The sequence below is a fragment of the Semicossyphus pulcher genome, unplaced genomic scaffold (assembly GCF_022749685.1).
Source record: "Semicossyphus pulcher isolate SPU_LCO1_2020_fin unplaced genomic scaffold, fSemPul1.0.p SCAF_11, whole genome shotgun sequence".
In the NCBI taxonomy this organism is placed as follows: domain Eukaryota; kingdom Metazoa; phylum Chordata; class Actinopteri; order Labriformes; family Labridae; genus Semicossyphus; species Semicossyphus pulcher.
This window is the reverse complement of record NW_027211615.1, coordinates 11,744,782-11,765,434: the sequence shown is the minus strand read 5'-3', so window position 1 is coordinate 11,765,434 and position 20,653 is coordinate 11,744,782. Positions and strand designations below refer to the sequence as shown.

Below are 20,653 nucleotides of genomic sequence, written 5' to 3'. Positions count from 1 at the left end.
GTTTAGGACAATGCATGATTGCAGACATATGCATGATAATTTGCCTTTACTATTTTGTAAGTACGACTAAGTATTCTGTTAGGTTAGTTAGGTTACTTTTTTAAATTATATACATTTAACAATGCAAACCAATTCAGATAAAAATTGATTAATTGTTTAAAATGAGCAAAGTAGGTGTCATACAAAAAAAATTAATGCACAGCCGCCCTTCTGCAGTAAGTCATCATAAAGAAATTATATTCACAAAGAACTCAGAATTCAGATTGTTTGTTTGGTTCAAAACTAAACCTTACACTCGACAGTGTGTATATGAACAACCAGAAGAACGTTATTGAACATTATATGAACATTAACAACCAGAAGCACAACATTGTTTAACGTTCCACCATCTCACATGTTAATAAACAGATCTGGAGGTCTTCAAATGGTTAAAACTAGGGGAGGGATTTCAAGAGAGAGAGGCAGAGAGCAAGAATTAGGATAACAGATCAGAAAAACCTGGACCAGCTGCTATAAGACAAGGAGCCAGTGAAGAGAAGCGTATTGGAAAATTCCTCTCCCACATTTAAGATTATATTATTTTTATTTTTCCGCAGAGCAACCATGGCTGAGTACAAGCTTGATGTCACAACAGGTGACATGAAAAATGCAGGAACTTTTGACCATATTTATGTCACCTTATTTGGGACTGAAGGGCAGAGTGAGCGAACAGAGTTGGACAACTTTGGTATCGACTTTTCAACTGGGAAGGTGAGTTAAATCTAGTTGAATACCTATACACTTTGTAATTCTCACAACAGGTCTAGGACAATCACTATGCAGCAAGAACACACAGAACTGGACTATTTGTATTGAAAGTTTATTTTCAGGTCTTTCCTTCATATCCTGTTTGAGTTTAACATACAGAAGCCCTTACGTAATGTATGCACCTTTGTAGAGGTCTCCTACACACAAATTATAGTCTGTGACTGAAGACAAATTATAGTCTCTTTTTTATGTATCTCAATCTGTTTTTTTTTTTCAAGACAGGGGCGTACACCTTGAAAACCAGTTTGTCTCTGGGGAAACTCCTGCTGATCAAGGTGGAGAAAGATCCTTTTTTTCTTCTCCCAGAAAACGAGTGGTTCTGCTCCAAAATAGAGGCGACGACTCCAGAGGGGGACGTCCTTCTTTTCCCCTGTTACAGATGGATCTCCAGGGGGGAGCTGGTGGAGCTGAGAGGGGGGAAAGGTCTGCTTTAAAATTCCAACAATTATTGTATTTTGATTTTACTTATTTCCACACACTTTTTGATTTTTTGTTGTTGTTTTGTAACAAAAGAATTTGAACCCCATTGTGTTTTCTTCGTGCCTCAGCCGTGAAGGTTTTTGAGGAGGACCATCCCCTGATGATTGAGCACCGGAAAAAAGAGCTGACTCGTAAAGAAAGTTTTTACCAGTAGGTTTTAACATGTACAGTACATTTTGTACCTATGGTCTCAGAGGTTTTTTGAGGTAAATGTCTGTGTGCTTTTCAGCCACTCCCTTTGCCTGTGTGTTTGTGTTTCAGATGGAAGATTCTGGCAGAAGGACTGTCCCACATCAACCATTTTAATTCTACGTCTGAGCTCCCAGCTGAAGTCCGCTTCTCTGAGTCCAAATCAACTGAAATGTTGAATGAAAGAAAGATAATGTAAGTATTTACAGACTTCACTAGAGCTCCACTGTAGTTATATTCAAAAACTCAACCTGAAGCTTTCTTACCAGTATACATTTTAGTCCTGTATTTTGTCCCCCTTTTGTATTTACCCTGTCTTCTTTTAGGGGTCTTGAACTCCATTTCAAGGGGCTGCTTGGATCGAGTGAAAAATGGGAAAGCATTGACGACATAAAACGCATCTTCTGGTACAAAAAGACACCAATGTCCGGTAGGTTTTTTTATACAGTGATTCAGTTCTGCTGCATAACTCACAGCAACATCGTCACCGTCTGTAACAGACAGTATGTCATGGTAAACCCTCAAATGGTTTTCATAACACAGAAGCAACAAATGTCAGCCTACCCCTAAAGGATTGATGACAACAGGTTTTTCTTGTTCACTGATAACTCTAGTTAGATGTTTGTAGGCTCATAACAATTTTGCTGAGTTTTAACAGAGTGAAATGAGGATCAGTTGTGGTTTTTTTCCAGTTTAGAGAAGTTAGGCCTCTGATGTTGTCATCTGCACTACAGTTCACTTTGCCGACACAACAAAAGCCATTGAGGGGCTGTAATAATGTTGACAAAGACAGAATATAAGGATATATTGCCTGACACTGATATAATGTGTAAGTACAGCTGCACTGATAAGATGGACTCAGCAATAAGATCTATCTTTGATATAACATATTCTGAATGGAAACAAAACATTTTTTTCCTCTTTTTCTTGCTGACCTTTATCATTGTGGAATTATCTTAACAGAAGGTAGGGGTAGGTAGGTCGGTAGAAGGTATGTTGGTCGGAAGTTCCTTAGGTAGGTCAGTAGGTAGGTGTGTAAATTGGTAGTAGATATGTGGGTAGGTAGTTGGGTGGATGCATAGGTTGGTAGGTGGGTAGGTTGTTAGATAAGTCAGCTAGGTAGGTCGATAGATATCTGGGTTGGTACGTTGGTAGGTAGATAGGTCAGTAGGTAGGATGGTAGTCAGATCATTAGGTGGGTAGGTAGGTTGGTAGGTGAGTAGATCTGTAGGTAAATAGGTAGGTAGTTAGGTCGCTAGGTTTGTAAGTAGGTAGGTAGGTAAGTAGTTTGGTTGGTAGGTAGGTAGGTAGCTAGCTAGCTAGCTAGCTAGGTAGGAAGGTAGGTGCATAGGTAGGTCGATAGATATCTGGGTTGGTACGTTGGTAGGTAGATAGGTCCTGTTGGTAGGTGGGTGAGTAACTAGGTAGGTAGATAGTTGGGTAGGTTGGTAGGGCAGTAGGTAGGTAAGGCAGTAGGTTTAAAGGTAGGTTAGATGTAGGTAGGTAGATAGGTCAGTTGGTAGGTGGGTGAGTAACTAGGTAGGTAGATAGTTGGGTAGGTTGGTAGGGCAGTAGGTAGGTAAGGCAGTATGTTTGAAGGTAGGTCAGATGGTAGGTATGTAGGTAGGTAGATAGGTCAGTTGGTAGGTAGCTAGCTAGCCAGTGCATTTTACCTTCCGGGAACAAACAAACCAAGAATCTTGTTTTCCATTGAATGACCGGAGTGATCATCTTATTCTTTAAACCTGAAATCATTCAATCATACAAACATTTTATACATTACATATTATGTTTACCATTTATGCTCTTCCAGAGTACGTTGCAGAACACTGGAAGGAAGACGACTTCTTTGGATCCCAGTTCCTGAATGCCATCAACCCCAATGTGATCAAGAGCTGCTCAGAGCTTCCCACAAACTTTCCGGTTACTGACGAGATGGTGAAGCCATTCCTGGAAAAGGGAAGCTCTCTGCAGAAGGAAATGCAGGTATGGAAGATGACTGGTAATAATCTTTGCTTTATGATTGATGATTCCTATTGGCTCAATTTCTTACAAATCCAAAACTCCTCTTTACGCCGTAACACTTCTTTGGCCCTTCCTTCACCAACAGAAAGGAAAAATATTCCTCTATGACCAGAAGATAATGGATGGGATTCCAACTAGAGTCTATAACGGTGAACCTCTGCATGTGACTGCTGGTCTCTGTTTGTTCTACTTGAACCCAGAAAACAAACTGAAGCCGATTGCAATACAGGTATTTATCCAACAGAGCAAATCACTGACCATATTTATAATTGTATATTTTCTAGTCTAGTTCTAAAAATGTGTTTTTTTCTGTCATTTAAGCTGCGTCAACAGCCTTCTGAGCAGAACCCCATCTTCCTCCCCAGTGATTCCGAAACAGACTGGCTGCTCGCAAAGATGTTTATCAAAAATGCAGATGTGATCGATCATGAAGCAGTCCAACACCTCATGAAGACTCACTTACTGACAGAAGTCTATACTGTGGCAACTCTGCGCAGCTTCCCTGTGATTCATCCCATCTACAAGGTATAAATACATGCCGTTTATTAATTGATTTTTTTAGGTATTGTGGACTTTATTTAAACCCTGGTCCCTGCAAGTAAAACACACAACATACACAAGTAACTCCAAAAGTCCCTGGACCCTGGGAAAGTTCCTGAGGAGGAGAGCGGCTAATTTGAAAAACTAGTGGAAGATCAGGAACTTTGTAGCTAACAGGAAAATCTGTTACAAGTTTTGTTTGTTTACGGCTTCTTTTGGGGATCAATAAAACCAGGAAGTGCTGCCTGTTGTGTGCTGAAATGAACATTCTTCTTTGACTTTTAATGTTCTTCCCTCCATCTGTACAGCTGCTGTTTCCACACTTTCGGAACACTCTCCACATAAACACCAAAGCCAGAACATCTCTTTTGGGACCTGATGGGGTTTTAAGTAATGTATGGATCTTTAAGTATCTATAAATATTCCGACAATTCCAATTATACTGCTTAAAATTTCAGCATTTGACTTTTTAAAACTGTAGTATTTTTGTACTGATTATTGATATTTGCGTAATATAGATTTTTAGAGTTCAGCTGGATATGATGGGCTGATCGAGCTCATGAGAAAGGCTCTCTCTGAGCTGACCTACAGCTCCCTCTGTCTGCCAGAGAACATCTCTGCACGCGGACTGGAGTCCATCCCCAACTTCTACTACAGAGATGACGGCCTGAAGCTGTGGGACATCATCAACAGGTTACACTGAAATAAAAACTGCAACTTGTTCAACTCTTTTTGTTCGTGTTTTTCACACAATATATAATTTTTTGTTATTTTGACTCAAATATTTTTGTGTTTACCAGCTTTGTGAAGGCGGTTGTGGGGCACTATTACCCTTCAGACAGTGAGGTCCAAAAAGACACCGAGCTTCAGGAATGGATCAGTGAGATTTTCACACATGGCGTGTTGGGAAACAAAGCCTCAGGTAATTCATTCTATTTCTGAAGTAATAAGTAAAAACAACATGCGTGAATATTAATAATTCACTTATAATGACTGTGTTGTCAACAGGATTTCCAGCATGTTTTAATACTGTTGAGGAAGTGATCAAGTTCATCACCATGGTCATCTTCACAGCAACAGCTCAACATGCTGCAGTCAATAATGGACAGGTGAGGCAAAAGCATATAGTTGGAAGAATGGTATAGTATTATATTTGTATTAACACGCCAAATGTGTAGAACATTTTGTACAACTTCAATCTGCTTCAACTTTTAAAATTGTTTAAATAACGACCTAAATCCTGCATTATAAAATATAAGTAAAAGTGTAAGTGATCTATATCAAAACCTCCTTCATTTTTTAGTTTGACTACCATTTCTGGGCATAATAATAATAATAATAATAATAATAATAATGTATTAATTAATGAATGTTACATTTGTTTGTACAACTTGTACAATTGTTTAAATAATGCCCTTAATCCTGCCGTAATCCTAAATAAAAAATAATCTTTCATTTTTTAGTTTGACTACCACTTCTGGACGCCCAACGGCTCGCTGCTGCTGCACAAACCTCCTCCGACCACTAAGGGGCAGTCAAGCATGGAGACCATTCTGGAGACCCTCCCAGATGTTGGAGAGACTGTCAGCTTTGCAGCAATGCTTTGGCTGCTTTCAGACCAATACACTGACGAGGTAAGTTTGGTGTTTATCGCCACATTATACTTTTCTTACTATCACTCACTGTTTCATTTTGTCGTTACAGGTCCCCTTGGGCGCATACCCTGAAGAAAGATTCGATGAGCCTGCTCTTAAGCAGATGATCAAAGAATTTCAAGCCGAGTTGTCCCATCTGAGTGAGGCCATTACAGCAAGAAACTCACAGCTTGAAATACCCTACACATATCTGAACCCTAATCAGATTGAGAACAGTATTACTATTTAAGAAAGTCTTTGTAAGGTGATCGTATTCATGTAGCTCTCATCATCTTGCATATTTTTTTTTAACAATAGGTGAAGTGCTATCTAACAAGCCCTCTTGTCCCAGCGTGCTAAGGTGTTGCATGCTGGGACAAGAGGACTATATTTTGCACTGTGAGTGAGCCAGTCGAATGTTGGGCAACTGATTACCACAAGTCGTAAGAGCTTTGACATTACTCTGGCCACAATGATTAATATTGGCATAGTCCAAAACACTTGGTGCAACAGTTTTAAGTTTGTTTCTGTGTATTTTTCTGCATTTGGTTTTGTTGATGTTTTGTCACACTTAGACTTGTAAGTCACATACTAACAATCCTGAAAGCAGAACTTCTGAATCCAGATGATTTTCAGTCATATCAGAGTTCTGGGTTTATGTTCATGTCTAGCAAAGAAAAACAACAAATTCACATTAGTTTTCCTTTTTTTTCATTATCGTTTACTTCACCTATACAACGTAAAGAGCATGAGAATATTTTTTATCATTTCTTTAGAAAAAGAAATGCATGAATTCTGAATCATAAAATAAAGATTGTCTAATATGTGAAACTACATCTTTCTCCAACTTTTTTTGAAATAGTTGTATAGGGAATAAAAGGAAATACTGTCAGTAACATTTTACTTGAGTAATGTAGACGTATGTAGAGTACACACATTTTGGCAGATGCTTAGTGCCTGGTAATTCTTACAGAGTGGGACCTCATAGTTTCTGTCCCCTCTCTGCTGCAGAGTACACCGCCACCGACCACCGATTATTTTAGGACACCAGCAAAATATGGATTAGCACAAGAGCTTTAATACAGGCTAATAACACAGGCACATAAGGGACATCGTTTGGTCATGGTTGTTACAATGTTATTTAGATTCGGTGTCATTCTCACCCCGGAGACTTCGGATGAAGAGGTGTATGTTTTGGGCTCGCGCGAGGAAATAGGTCACTGGGACCCGAGCAGAGCGGTTCAGATGAAAGCCTCACAGAAGCTCCTGTCAACACACGAACCGTGTTTGTGGATCGGCGAGGTGCAGCTGGCAGAACCGTTTAAAGACACCCTGTGGTTCAAGTTCCTCAAAAAAGTCAGAGGAGCATTTATCTGGGAAGGTATACATAATGAATACGGCTGAGAAGTGCAGCAGATCTAGCCGCGTGCGTAAAGATGTTGCTTTTAAGACGTCACGCAGGTTTAATGGAATTCCAACGGAAAGAAACGTTACAGGCGAAGGAAGAAAACAACGCCGCCATATTTGTTTCTTGTGTTGTACCCTCAGTGCCACAAGATGGCAGTGAAGCGACACTTAATGAACGCTCACTGGAAAACCCACATGTTTCATTACAAGTTAAATCTCATACTTATAAGAAGACTACTTATATAGATTGACTTTATACTTTACATTACAAAGATATTATCTGCATTATGGTGTTAACTAAGGAAAATCTCAGAAACAGCCCCTTTCACAGTGTAAGTTGGCTATTTCAAATGTAAATGTACTTTGTTGTATTGTGTTTATTAGAAGACACTCATTTTCTTCTTCTGTTTTTAATTTGAACAGTGTTTCCTGTTATACGCTGCAGTATATTTAATTCCAAGAATACTTGAGGCAACATCTGCTTGTCAAGGAAAAAAACATCTTTACGAGTAGGCTAATCTGTGTCCTCAAGTAACCGTCCTCTCTTCTTCTTTGTCACCAGGTAGTGGCCCGAGCCATGACAGATGTTGTTCATATGATGAGAGGAACGTGGTGGATGGAGTGTACTGCCACCCGATTGGTCACTGGATAGAGGAAACAGGACACACAGATGAGATGAAACACACCACCAGCTTTTACTTCAGTGTGGCTGGTCAGAAGGCCATGCACTTCTCAAGGTAATATGTAAGGGATAATGTATAGTGATCACAGAATGGAACCTCGACAGGGTGAGCAGGATCGAGCAAGTTCCTCCGCGACAACAACCTGCTCACTATACATTATCCTGCTTTTTATTATATTGCCATTTGAAAAAAGTCTGTTACACTCTTACGCCTCCATAAAATAGCTAGCTATTTTTACTCACATTAAATAGAAACATTTCCACTGATGGTGAAGTAAGACAAGTTGAACCGGTCTACAGGAATCAGCGCAGCCCCTGATTGAGGTTTCTCTGCTCTTTTGTCTCTTTTCTTTTTTTCCCTCTGTAATCAGGCCGATATCAAATTTACTGGACTTCTTTTGGCGGATTGATATAATTACAGTTAGTCCTCCTGATTGTGTGATTAGAGCCAAATCCCTAGCAATGGTCTGTTCTTCATAGCAACGTTATGTTATCAGAAAATAGCAGACCTCGGAATGCTGTAATTTACCAATCAGAATCAAGTAATTAAAACAGGCATGTAATAAAGCACAATAACATCTATCTTGGTGATGTTGTATACCTGAGAAGTACAGTATATCTAAAGTTAGTACTGTACTTCTCAGGTAGGCTCAAATGGAAAAATATTTTTTGCAAATCGGATAAAGATGGGGAATCTAACAAATTACTCTCATTTCACTGCTCCCTGATTGGTCAGCAACTAAAAAGACTGAATTAGTCAATTTCCTAGCTAACAGTAATGTTAGTTGAATAATGCTAATGTGAGCTGTTGTGACTTAGCTGTTGCTAGCGTATTTGTTATAAAATATGTTGCTTTAGCTTGAAAGATGGCCCACCGTCTCTCCATATTTTCATTATCGATCGTCTTTTCAGTTGCTCATTAATTGGAAAGCGGTGAAATAATAACTCATCCTATTCCCCCAAGTAAATCATTATAGTAACAGCAATTTAGCTTCCCAACCTGAGCAAACTCTCGGTACGAAAGTAATAAAAGGTTGCAACCAAAATGTACTCCTACTCCTTTGGTCTTTCAGAGATTGTTGACATCTTCCTGGAGTTTCAAATCATTTCAAAATATGTCCTAAATCTGCAAACTGCCACAGTACTCTTCATGCAGCCTGTAAGAAATTCAAATAGAGATGCATCACTCTTCCCCCACTGTAATTAAATGTGATGCTTGATGAAATTTATGATGTGCAATCATAAAGGCAAAAATTCTTTAATAATACTAGAAATTAATGAGGTCCCTTGAGGCCAATGAATTACCAAGATGAAGTGTGATAGTTCCTTTAAAGACACTGAGGATCCTATCAGCCCCTCTTCTCTTATGTTCCTTACACATTTCAAACAATCTTCTTCAGTCAAATCTGCTTGGTCCTGATTTTGGTCCTGATTTTACATCCGTCAGAAAACATCTTCAGTACTGGAGTGTTCTGCAAAGAAAGAAGAGCAGTCACATCACATTGCGGATGATGAAACTTCTAAAACTCTTACCTGCCTCTCCTTCAGAGCAGACAAAAGCCTCAGTCACCTTCTTACACTCACTCCTTTGTTTTTCAACCTTGCTCTCTCCCATTTAGTTATAATTGCCGTCTGTCCCTTTAAATGATTGTCCTTTCAAAAAGTAGAGCCCCAGCAATTCTATTATCACTTCCTCAACCTTGTTCGTGATGTCAGAGGAAAGGTGAGAGCATCATTCAGAATTCACTTTTATTTTTTAAGGCAACTCATACGAAGTGATTGATAGTTACTGTGCAATGGATGCACTCACCTTATTGTCCTCTCAGGCATTTGTTTTTGAATACAGAGATAGTGAGTGGTTTTTTTCATCTCACTCACAAGTTTGGCTAAATTCAGTCATTTAAAGCATCCAGGCCTCATAGTTTTAATCAGTCACTCAGTGTTTTGCAGCAGGAGCACACAGAACGACACAATACACAAGGACAACATCAACAGTAGAAACAGACCCAACAGATGGGGTATTATGCTGTTTCACATTTTAAGACATATATATAATGTTACATGGATGTCCAGACTAAACGTGGGTGAAGTTTCAAATCTGTAGGTAAAAGTATGTTGGAGTAATCCCCAGGCTTCTCAGCTCAGTCTGCAGGCTGCTGTGAACGCCAGGTTTCACACAGTTTTTTTCTACACGTTGCACTTTGTGACATCAGCAGGCTTCGGAAAGCTGGCCAATCAGAAGAAAGCGGGCTCGTAGGGGCGGGGTTTCTTAAGGGGACGGAGCTGAATGAGTCGTTTCAGGCAGAGGCTGTATGAGGGCCTGCACAGAGCACCAGCGTGAGAAAAATTATGAGTTATTTTTACTGTAAATTATGGTAAGGTACTCCACAGGTATCACAGAGTGAAATATGAAGCTAGAAATTAGCATAATACCCCCCTTTAAAGGACAATATCAACAACATCAACAGTAAAATCAGTAAAGCCTGTTTGTTTGGTCAGAATCAAAGACCAAATTGTTACAATGTTGCATTTTGGCTCGAATCTGGTTTGTGTTCACACCACAGCTTTTAGCAGCAGACTAAAAGTTTTGATGCGCGAGGAAACTGCTCTCTGATTGGTCAGAATTTCCACGTGGGAAAACTCCCTGAAGTAAACAAAGAGGGAGAGCACACTGATCATCAATCACACTCAACATGATCGCAGACTTTAATGTTTTGTTAGTTTTTTGTCTTTAACCAACATTGTTCACTCAGTTCCATCTCCTTTAGTTTTTCACTGAACAGTTTGAACGCCTCCGTTTTCTCATGCGTTTCTACACGCATTTGTGAAATAGTTTGGCCAGCCCATATTTCTATTTCCTCATTGCTCCCCCATGTTTGTCCTCTACTCATCTTGCTGCGTGTCTCTGCAAATGTCAGCACCTGTTAACATCCTACAATGCACAGTTTTTTGTTTTACTTCCTGTATTTGATCCTGCTTCAGGTCCATTTACATTCTCACCAGAATCAACCGAGACCCGTCTTTTCTAGTGGACCATGGTCCATTGTTTGGTCCGCACCAGAGTTTCATTCCGGCGTTCACACCAACCTAAACGAACCTCACTGAGGGGACAAACGCTCCAGAGTTTGGTTCAATCGGACTAAACAAGGCCGGTGCAAACCCGCCCTTAGAGTCTTTTAGTCTTCCGCACTGGTGCCCTAAAACGACAGCCTGTGGCCAAAAGCTCATTCCAAAGTGGATGATTGTGGCAATCCAGTGAAGCATGAGCCCTCCTAAGGACCTGCCTGTTATTGTGCAATTTGTCTGACATTAATTCTCCAAGTGTTTGTTGGTTTTGAGGAACCAGCACTATTTCGGCACCTTTAAAAGGCACCCAAAATGTATCATGATGTGGTTGTATTTAAGTTTTTTCCTTTTTATATATATAATTAGGAAATCTATTGCTCCGTGGCTCTAGTGTCGCTGGTGCAGACAATCGGTCCACACACGAGCACTTCTACATGGATTGCTATCAAATGTTGTACAACATTCAGAGTCCAAGGGACGAATTAAACAGGAGGAACCTGAGGTCAAAGCATTGTGACTTATAAAGACAGGCTTACAGGTAATTCGCTTCATATCTGGGGTTACCTGTGACAAAAAAATAGCTCAAATTAATGCATGTTGATCTTCCAATGCATGCCCTCCTTTTGTAAAGCACACACTCAGTGCCTGTGTATACCAGGCTCTGCAGAAATGAGCCTTGGGTCCCCGAGGCAGAGAGCACATCACGTGCATGAGAATGAGGCGGCATGGCTCGTGCCATCAGGTTTTAATTTGTGTCCGCAGACCTTACAAGGCTCATGTCAAGGACCCATGTTCAGTAGGAAGCCCCGTGCCCTCATGTCTTACCTATTAATAGCTTTTTAAATTACTCGCTCAGACCTTCATCTGTGTCGCCCCGAGTATCATACAAACTGACCTCTGCAGTAATTCATTATATGAATCAAAGGAATTTAACTCGCTGTCTTGTAGGTGACTGGACTCTGATGCTCTTATTCAGAGGAGAGGGGGCCTCAGGACCTAATACCCCATTTTTATAATAGGTTTTTATTACTATTGAGCTGAACAAGTGAGGTATTTCAAAATTATGAGATGTTATTTTTTCAGTTATGAGTTAATTGTTAAATTAACTCTAAACACTGGAGGCAAAAAATGTAACAGATTGAAAAGTCAGTCAAACTGCTCATCGTGCAGGATACATTTATTTTAAGACAACTGGCACAGGGCACTTTTTCAGCTTTATAAACTCCATTCCTTATTTATACTTTAACTTCTGTGAGAGGACGGGAAAAAACTCATATTCAACTCTTAAGTTGCAAAAAGAATGACTGATTCACCTGTGAATAACTTGTACAATGGTTATTTTGTTATAAACTGTGATCAAATCTGCTAACATTAAATCCAGAGTAATCTAAGATAACACTCTGGGACTGAGTCCCACCTTCTTCCTTTTACATGTCACCTTCCCTGCTTGTTGACTTTACACATGATAATTAGTGGAAGTGTAATAAAGCATCGATGATCAATGACACAATATAGTTTGTACAAACTGCAAGCATTGCTCCATATTTGCATCTTAGCGTTTTTAAGATTCACCAACAGTAGATTGTTTTAAAGTCTTATAAAGTCCAGCAATAAAATTAACATTTAGTTTTTATTCTACTTTGTGGGAGCAGAAAATATAATACTCCTGTCCATAGAATGGATTGAATATTATATGGCGATGTTACTTGTTATACAACTTTAAATTGTACTTTAATAATGTCCTGCGCTGTTCAGCCTCATTAGCCCTTTTTACACCGCGGTTCCACCACAGCACCGTAGCGAAGCTCCAATGTTATGCCGCCTTCGTCATTTTACATTGAACCAAGCATCACTGGCGTAAAGCCGCCCCAGTGTGTGTTTTTACAAAGCAAAACGTGCGCGAGGTGTAAACAAACAGCGCGTGCTTCACATACACACACAGGGCTGTTCCACCCTGCTGTCTACACAGACGCCGTTTCGCCTCTGTTACTACCTCCAATGCTGGCTCAGAGGCGGAACGACTTCGCCCCGCCATTTCACCTCTGAGCGTTTTACATTTAAGACGAGGCGCAAGCCGCGCAACAGAGATGTAATAACCCCACCTTGAACTGGCAGTGTAAAAGTGGCCATTGTTTGGTTTTCTGTTGTGTTGCCTTCTTAGTATCCTGCAAACTTTAATTTAGAAGGTGCTATTTAGATAAGGTTAATATGAATACCCCTACTAATTAGCACTAAATGGAGTCTGCTTTGAAGAAGATACTAGAAAAGTAGGACAATGAATCAGATAGCTGAAACCTTTAGCTTCTCGGATCCGTCTGTGAAACAGTTTAAAAACTAACTTTTGTTGTAGAAACTTGGAGTGCTACACTTTTCCTAATTTCCCTGGCTGCCAGTCTCCCCCTCTACTCAGAGTCTGATGCTCTCCTCATATCTGTTAAACCACATTATCCTATAATACAGCGTCAGTACAGATGTAATCCATCATTGCATTTCTTTATCCTGTATCTCCACTTTGCATCCTCTCTGCCTTCACTTAAACACTACTCATGAAAAGGAAGATAAATCTTGATCCTTTGTAATCTGTTAATATGTACCTGTACATTATCATTGCAGGAGCCCCTCAAATTCAGCATGAGCAGCACATCATAATGACGTAAACATGATTAATGCTCCTGTTCGTACTCAGGGTGTTGCCGCGTGTTTGGCTGGGCAGCTGCCCTCGACAGGTGGAACATGTGACCATAAAGATGAAGCATGAGCTGGGCGTTACTGCAGTGATGAACTTCCAGACAGAGTGGGACGTGGTGAACAACTCCAGCGGCTGCAGGCGTGACCCCGAGGAAGCCATGACCCCAGAGACCATGATGCATCTGTACAAAGACTGCGGCCTGGTGTATGTGTGGATACCCACACCTGACATGAGCACTGAGGGTGAGGAGAATAATGTGGACGCAAAAGAATAAGTTCAGTTATATTAATAGTATGTAGGAGTCAGAGTGAGAGGACAGACACAGCTGGGTGCTCGAAGAGACTCAACATCTTCCTAAAGGTTAGATCATAATTTACCCTGCCTCACGCCTTATCGCCTGTATCTACTTTTGTCATCTAGGACTTTTTGTGTTTGGATGCTTTTAAGAAGTTAGTTCTGGCTCCTCTCTGGTGGTGATGCATTCTTAAGCTGCAGCTTTCAGGCATTTTTCTGTTGTTTTGTTGCAGTTGAAAGTGACAAGAAGGCACCTTCACACAATACAAAATCAATGAAAAGGGTTGAATTGTTTGCCCCCCTGGTGGGGACAGGCCTTAGTTGCACTCTCTATACGGTAACAGTTACGTTTTTGAGTCTAGGATCTCAAGGTGAAAAGCTCTATAGTCTTACTTAAAGGTGTAATAAGGAGGATTTTCCAAGAAAAATAAAATACTTTTACAAATATAATATAATATAAATCATCACTTATGGGCCTCTATACATGTGTGTTAGTGAGTGTGAGTGTAGACCCTTCCCTCTGCATCTATTCTGTTGTTTTGCTTTGCATGAGATGTTTTCAGGAGGGGCGCTGTTGTGCTTCCCTGAGCCAATCACAGCGTACAGGTGAGTGTGGGAGTGGTTCAAATGAGCAACTGGGGCCCATTCAGACCAGCCAACATGGCGAAAGAGCGATGCAGAGTAGGCCTTCTTTCTGTTGGTTAGCATGCTAGTGCAAAGGTAACCGTGATGCTGTCTCGGCGGGGTGGGCGTGTTCTCGCACGAGAGAGTGAGACAAAGCGCTCAGGAGGAGGAGCCCAGTTTGAATGTGTAGGAAAAATCCTACTTATTATACCTTTAAAGTTTAATTCAAATATTTCAAATGGCAGAAAATCAGCAAGGATGAAGCTTGTACTTACAGTTTCTGGAACAAAATAACTACAAGAAAAGAGCATCAGCGGGCCCTGTGGTTTATACATTTCCTTTAACCAGTATGTAAATAAGTATTTATATAGTACAGTATCTCGTGTCGTATCAGTCAGCAAATAGATTCCACCTATGCTACAACAGTGAATTTAAACAAAGAAAAACTCAGAGATAGGGATTGTACTTCACGTGTACCTGTCTATACTTGTAGTTTATTCCTGACAATGCAGTCTTGGATCCCATCGGCTATAGTCTGACGATATAGCCTCTAGGAGCAACAGTGAAGATGCAGGGCGTGTAGCCAGCGGTTAGTGATAAACGACTTCCAGTCAAGACTTCCTTTTCCGCATGCTGCATTGCGTTTTGCTTGTGATTTACTTTAATTAACAGGTTTTAAAATGATCTCGAAGATTTTCATGTAAATAAATGTCTGTTAAGTCACTATCTGGAAGTCGGGAAATCTAAAGGCTGAACAGCTTTCCTGACACAGCATGAAGTAGTTCAGCAGTTAGCTAAACTTACTGCAGATGTCTGTTTATAGAGATTAATAAAAGCTGATGGGAGCTGGGATGTCATCAAGCATCATACGGAAACCAGAACACTTGCCATCCCGGAAATCCACGTCCCTGCCTACAGATTCTACATTTCTATGACGCGTCTGTAAATGGAGATTACTGACAATGTGACATTTTGCTCCAGAATCCAGCAAACTGTCCAGAGACTGTCACCGAAAAATGATTAAAAGCCCTTTAAAAAGCAACATTATTAAATAAGGTGACATGTTGTTTCATTCGATCCCACAAGTACCATAAACACCCACAAGAGCACCAACTGTTTACTTAACCACGGCTGAAAATATTCCTGCACTATTTTCTCTTGTTTGATTAATTTTTTGTTAAAAACTCTAGTGGCCAGCTGTTTCAGGAAATTACTGCGCCTTTGGAAAGTAGAATTAATTGAATTAAGATTTAATTCAGAAGGAGTAAATGAGCTCGGGGCCTCAGACAGACGGAATAGAGAAGTTGTAAAGTATTGGCTTGTACTCACACATTGTTGTTATTGATGCTTTTATGTAAATATCTGCAGCCACCTTCTTTAAGTGTGTTATTGTGTTCTTCTGCAGGCCGGATCAGGATGCTTCCCCAGGCTGTGTTCCTGCTTCACGGCCTCCTGGAGAACGGTCACACTGTCTACGTTCACTGTAACGCCGGGGTCGGCAGGTCGACGGCGGCTGTGTGCGGCCTGCTCATGTACGTCCTGGGCTGGAGTCTGAGGAAGGCGCAGTACTTCGTTGCAGCCCGGAGGCCCGCCGTGTACATAGACGAGGAGGCTTTGGTGCAGGCTCAGGCGGACTTTGTGCGGAAGTTTGGTCGACTACGATCATCCATGTCTTACCACGAGACATGAGAGTGAAGTGTCATACTTGCGTCTTAACAGTAAGACTTTGCAGTAATGGTCGGCTCTGATGGACTACCTTCAAACATACTGTATAGCATTAAAGGTGCCTGAAGGTGAAAAAACCTATAGCGAGGAAATTAACTTCCTCCCAATTACATCTCATATACCTAAATGACCCACTTCAGCTGAGTGACTTTCCTATTCTAGTTGATCCCCAAGTATCTGCAGAGAGCTCTGCTGGCTGCCTGCATAGATGTTGCAAGCAATTAATCCTCATGTGACGTGTTAGCTTTGAACTTCAGGAATTAGTCCCTGTGCCATTTAGCACATCCGCTCGCAAATTGTGCACTTGGAATCAGCCGAGGTTTTTCAGAAGACGCCCGCAGGTGTGTTAGAGAAGACCTTTTCTTAAAGTCTTTTTTTGTGATTACCATTTAACTTGACTTTAAGTTGACATTTTGAGAAGGCAACTTTTTTTTGCTCAAGTGTTGACGGCAAGAAAAATAATAACGCTGTGCTCCTCTGTAAAGGATTAAATCACAGTTGCTTCCGCTTGATTGTGTGTTTCTCTCTTTCAGAAGGGATCTTTTGTGCTTTTTCTTCTTTCGCGAGAGGTCTTAATGCTGCGTGAAAACGGCGCTTCTTGCCAAAGCAGCAAATCAATTCTAAAATAACAACAATCCCTCTCAGAGCCAGACATGGAAGAATAAAGCCCCGCCCCACCTCTCTCCCTCTCTCTCTCTCGGAGCGCTTGATAACATTTCATCTTTATTTATTTATCTGACGGATGCTATTCTCAACCATCTCCCAAACAGCATCCCTGCCAGACCGTATTAATGCATACATAATAAGACATTATCGGAATACTGTCTGTTGTAAATTTAAGCTTTGTGTCCTGGCTCCTGTTGAGGATATATTGCTTTTTTAAAACACAGTATTTTTGTTGCCTGCTCCTGATTTAATAAAGTTATTGCATCAGAGCGGAGGATCTTTTTCTCCTCCAGCACGAGTCATATACCTTCTCATTACTTGAGAAAACACAGCACCTTGCGAGGGTGTCGGCGGGGATCGGTGGGTGGATTGAACATGAAAATCATTTCCAAACGTTCTAAAAATATTCACAAAAAGTCATTACAGAGTCAGTTTCTGAAGAAGCAGTTTGTAAACTAGTTTAAAGGATGTGTACAGTCCCTGCATGTGCGAGGGTGCTGCCGGTTTTCCACTTAATGGATGCGGCTGTAATTGGTAAACATGTTGCATTTCCTCCTCTGAGTTTCTGTCACTGATTGATGTCATTAAGTGTTTGTAGTCCTCATGATTTTCGAGATCTGCCAATCACCTACAACCCTTCCCCCGGATCTGTGCATTCAAATTAGAGTCAAAATTAGAGCGCATTTGCGACTGTCACGGAGACGTCTTCTTATGGTGAGGAAGATTTTTACAGCGAGGAATCCACAAATACATGTGCTGGTAGACACACTGTGTGCCTGCCGTGTGTGCTGTTTTGGCTCCAAATGTCCCTGCAGCTTGTTTTTTATTCCCTCGGCGTCCTCGCTTACAGACCTGTTGTTTAAATTTGCTCCTGCCGCATAATTTCCTGTTTTTATTCGTCTCCTGTTGTTTATCCAAGAAGAGAGGGATTAAGCAGAGGGGTTTTTGTTGATTATAATGCATTCTATAAAAGGTGAACAGCAAAACTTATTCTGGAGGCTTTGAATACATCCTGTTCTTAAAGCAGCTGTGAGGAACTTTGGTGGACAAAGCCGTACCTCTTATCTCTTTGCTGATTGTGTCCGGTACATGCATAAGTGGTGGTTTTTAACAAAAAATCCTGCTTTCTTTAACAGTCATATGTATCACTCACTTTAAATTTTTGCCCTGGAAAATGTAAACAAAGGCAGCGTGCAGTTAATCTCTTCACACACAAAAAACTGTCCTGCTTCATTTCAGTGCTGGACAAAGTACACAACTTCATTACTTGAATCCAAGTATAGATACTCGGTCACATTATTCCTTGAGCTTAACTGACAAGCTCAATTTTGGTTTTGTTCTCTAATGGCTTTGTACAGTAAATGTGGGAGGACACTACCCAATTTAACCAGACGTCCACAGTTGGCTCCGGTTGTAACTCTTGATTTTCCTCGCTGACGGTCGCTTTCCTTTTCAGACTGTTTGCCTTCATCTGAGCGTCGAGTTTGTTTCTTTTTCTTTGGATTTTCACTTCTTTTTGAAGTTGTATCTGTAGTCATCCATCTTTTCTTTGTTTGTTCAGCCATAGTAGATTACTGTTTACTCGCAACACTTGCAGAGACCGGAAAAGCAGCCGCTTAGCACCGCATACCCTCTCTGACAGACCAACCACTGCTGGGTGATGGAAAACACGTCACTAGGTGAGCTTGTGATTTTTTCTGCGAATGTTGCCACAGACACCCGGTCCATAATAATACTATAATCAGCAAATGCAAAGGCTTTCATCAGTGGGCCATAGGCTCACTATTGTGTTACCTCATTCAACAATAGATAGTGACTTAACAGACATTTATTTACAAGAAAATCTTCGAGATTATAACTTAAAGTATTCAAATAGTTTAAAAAAAAATCTCAAAACGTATTTTCACAACGCATGAGTGCAGTCAAGAATACATGGGTGTGCATTCTGCTATGTCATGTTTATTTAGAAAACATTATTTACATTTTTAAACTCACATGCTGCAGATTTACTGATTTAAAGCTCCAAAATAAAAGGAACAATAATAGGACAGCAAATTTTGCTAGGCTGTGATGAAGTGTGCGCGCGGTAAACAGAGCTAACATTTAAAACGATATGAATCATTCTTCATTTCAAAAACCTCAAATATGGGCTGTAGATACGGCCATGGGTGCTCTGGTGGAGAATCGTACTCCTTCTCTGCTGTAGCCGTCATTACCACCACTAAGTGAACCGCCTGATCTGAGTGACGTTTGCTCTGCGTTTGCACTACGCTCAACCATGGAGACGCGCGAGGCACAGGAACACCATTTAGACGAACCACACGCAGAACTACAGGAACACAGTTTACTGACTTTCAGACTTTAGAAAAGAAAATTCAACGTAACGAGAACATTCTTAGAAATGTATTGGAGTCAAAAGTACGATATTTGTCTTTCAAATGTAGTCGAGTAAAAGTAACAAGTTTCTCCCAAAAATAATACTTAAGTTAAGTAAAGATACTCAAAAAACGTACTTAAGTACAGTACTCAAGTAACTTTACTTCGTTACTGTCCACCCCTGCTTAATTTAGCTGAAAGATATTATGACGTAGCAATTAAAACTGCTTCAGTTATGTCGGGACATAAATCAAAAGGATGAGTTGTAGAGTCTTAGATCCTTGCTCTGCTGTAATGGATTTCCCTGCAGCCAGAGTGAGGCAGGCAGCTGGGCGGTCCACTAGTCTTCAAACTAATTGGATACCATTATGATATTTAGCACATTTCAACAGGCCATATGGATTTCCACAGAAGTTATATTGCTTCAAATTCTCTGAGTCAGTGTCCGTTTCATTAAAAGTTCGTGACACAGCCTGATTTCAGCTTCCTGACTTCTACAGAATGTCTGCGATGCCAGATCTCACCAGCTGTGAAGACTGTGTCCCATAATTGTTAGCAGTGGGAATAATACCCGTCAGTGTATCAAAGGCTGCAGTGACCCCGGACAGCCTTCGCATCCCTGGAGGCCTCAGGATCAGCACTGCGACACACAGGTGCAGAGTGTTATCAGGCTACAAGGAAGAAGCCATAGTCTGAGTATCCAATAACTTGAGTCATGCCACTGCTGGAAAATAAGATCACAAGGGAGCGGAGTGGGTTCATATCAACATAAACATATATACTTTCCCTCTGTGTTTGTGTCAGAAACTATTAACTATGATAACTACGTTTAATTTCCTGTCATCCTGCCCCATCTACCTACATAAAAAACACAGACATGTTTGAAATATAAACCACAAACTTATCAAACTCAGTCCAGCACAAGGCATGATGGGAAACAAGACATGATTGGTCGGTGCTACAATATATTGCATAAATTGGCTATACTCATTCCCAACCACTGCATAGATGAGCCGAACTATTTACACCACAGACTGTATAAAAAGATAGACGACATGAGTTCCTAAAAAGTGAGGCCAAAACCTCTCTATCGCCCCCTGCTGACTGGCTGCAGCATAGGTCATAAAGCCTGCCTCCTCCATGTTAACAGATGAGACATGAGTCAAACTATGAAATCAAAATACACGTCAAATTAATTTTTCTCAAACATGGTTTCTGTCATTATAGTTAGTTCTTACCATGCTGATTTACGTCCAACTGTTCATTCTTCTGACAAGATTAGTTTTAATGAGTTATTTGATGCTGTCAAAAGAATGATTGACAGCTCTGTTGACAAATACGGCTCCTGCAGCCGATCTGTTTCGGATTAGCAGAGTAGAGGAGGAACGACAAGAGGAGACATAACTAAAACAATCACTACAGTTGTTGAAGTTCTGTGAACGTTAACCT

At 40.6% G+C, this 20,653-nt stretch overlaps 2 protein-coding genes across 2 annotated transcripts; both read left to right on the top strand.

The window, feature by feature from the left end:
• The first annotated feature begins 603 nt into the window (after positions 1 to 603).
• Positions 604 to 5,925, top strand: LOC138584041 (hydroperoxide isomerase ALOXE3-like). The gene is made up of 14 exons (XM_069656162.1): positions 604 to 750; positions 1,026 to 1,230; positions 1,356 to 1,437; positions 1,549 to 1,671; positions 1,803 to 1,906; positions 3,290 to 3,462; positions 3,587 to 3,730; positions 3,823 to 4,026; positions 4,350 to 4,436; positions 4,568 to 4,734; positions 4,842 to 4,963; positions 5,050 to 5,150; positions 5,505 to 5,675; positions 5,746 to 5,925. Exons 1-14 carry the CDS (start codon positions 604 to 606, stop codon positions 5,923 to 5,925), a joined length of 2,010 nt encoding a protein of 669 aa, XP_069512263.1.
• Positions 5,926 to 6,795: 870 nt separating this feature from the next.
• Positions 6,796 to 16,652, top strand: epm2a (EPM2A glucan phosphatase, laforin). Its single transcript, XM_069657555.1, has 4 exons — positions 6,796 to 7,056; positions 7,645 to 7,819; positions 13,517 to 13,761; positions 15,843 to 16,652. Exons 1-4 carry the CDS (start codon positions 6,798 to 6,800, stop codon positions 16,124 to 16,126), a joined length of 963 nt encoding a protein of 320 aa, XP_069513656.1. The 5' UTR covers positions 6,796 to 6,797; the 3' UTR covers positions 16,127 to 16,652.
• The last annotated feature ends 4,001 nt before the right edge of the window (positions 16,653 to 20,653 follow it).

What these genes read in the sequence shown, in the direction of transcription:
- epm2a (XM_069657555.1), top strand. Translation starts at nt 6,798, where the DNA reads ATGGTTGTTACAATGTTATTTAGATTCGGTGTCATTCTCACCCCGGAG. An exon ending in AGGAGCATTTATCTGGGAAG is followed by an intron (nt 7,057 to 7,644) that starts GTATACATAATG and finishes CTTTGTCACCAG; the next exon opens with GTAGTGGCCCGAGCCATGAC. An exon ending in AAGGCCATGCACTTCTCAAG is followed by an intron (nt 7,820 to 13,516) that starts GTAATATGTAAG and finishes GTTCGTACTCAG; the next exon opens with GGTGTTGCCGCGTGTTTGGC.
- LOC138584041 (XM_069656162.1), top strand. Translation starts at nt 604, where the DNA reads ATGGCTGAGTACAAGCTTGATGTCACAACAGGTGACATGAAAAATGCA. An exon ending in CTGATGGGGTTTTAAGTAAT is followed by an intron (nt 4,437 to 4,567) that starts GTATGGATCTTT and finishes ATAGATTTTTAG; the next exon opens with AGTTCAGCTGGATATGATGG. An exon ending in GTTGGGAAACAAAGCCTCAG is followed by an intron (nt 4,964 to 5,049) that starts GTAATTCATTCT and finishes TGTTGTCAACAG; the next exon opens with GATTTCCAGCATGTTTTAAT.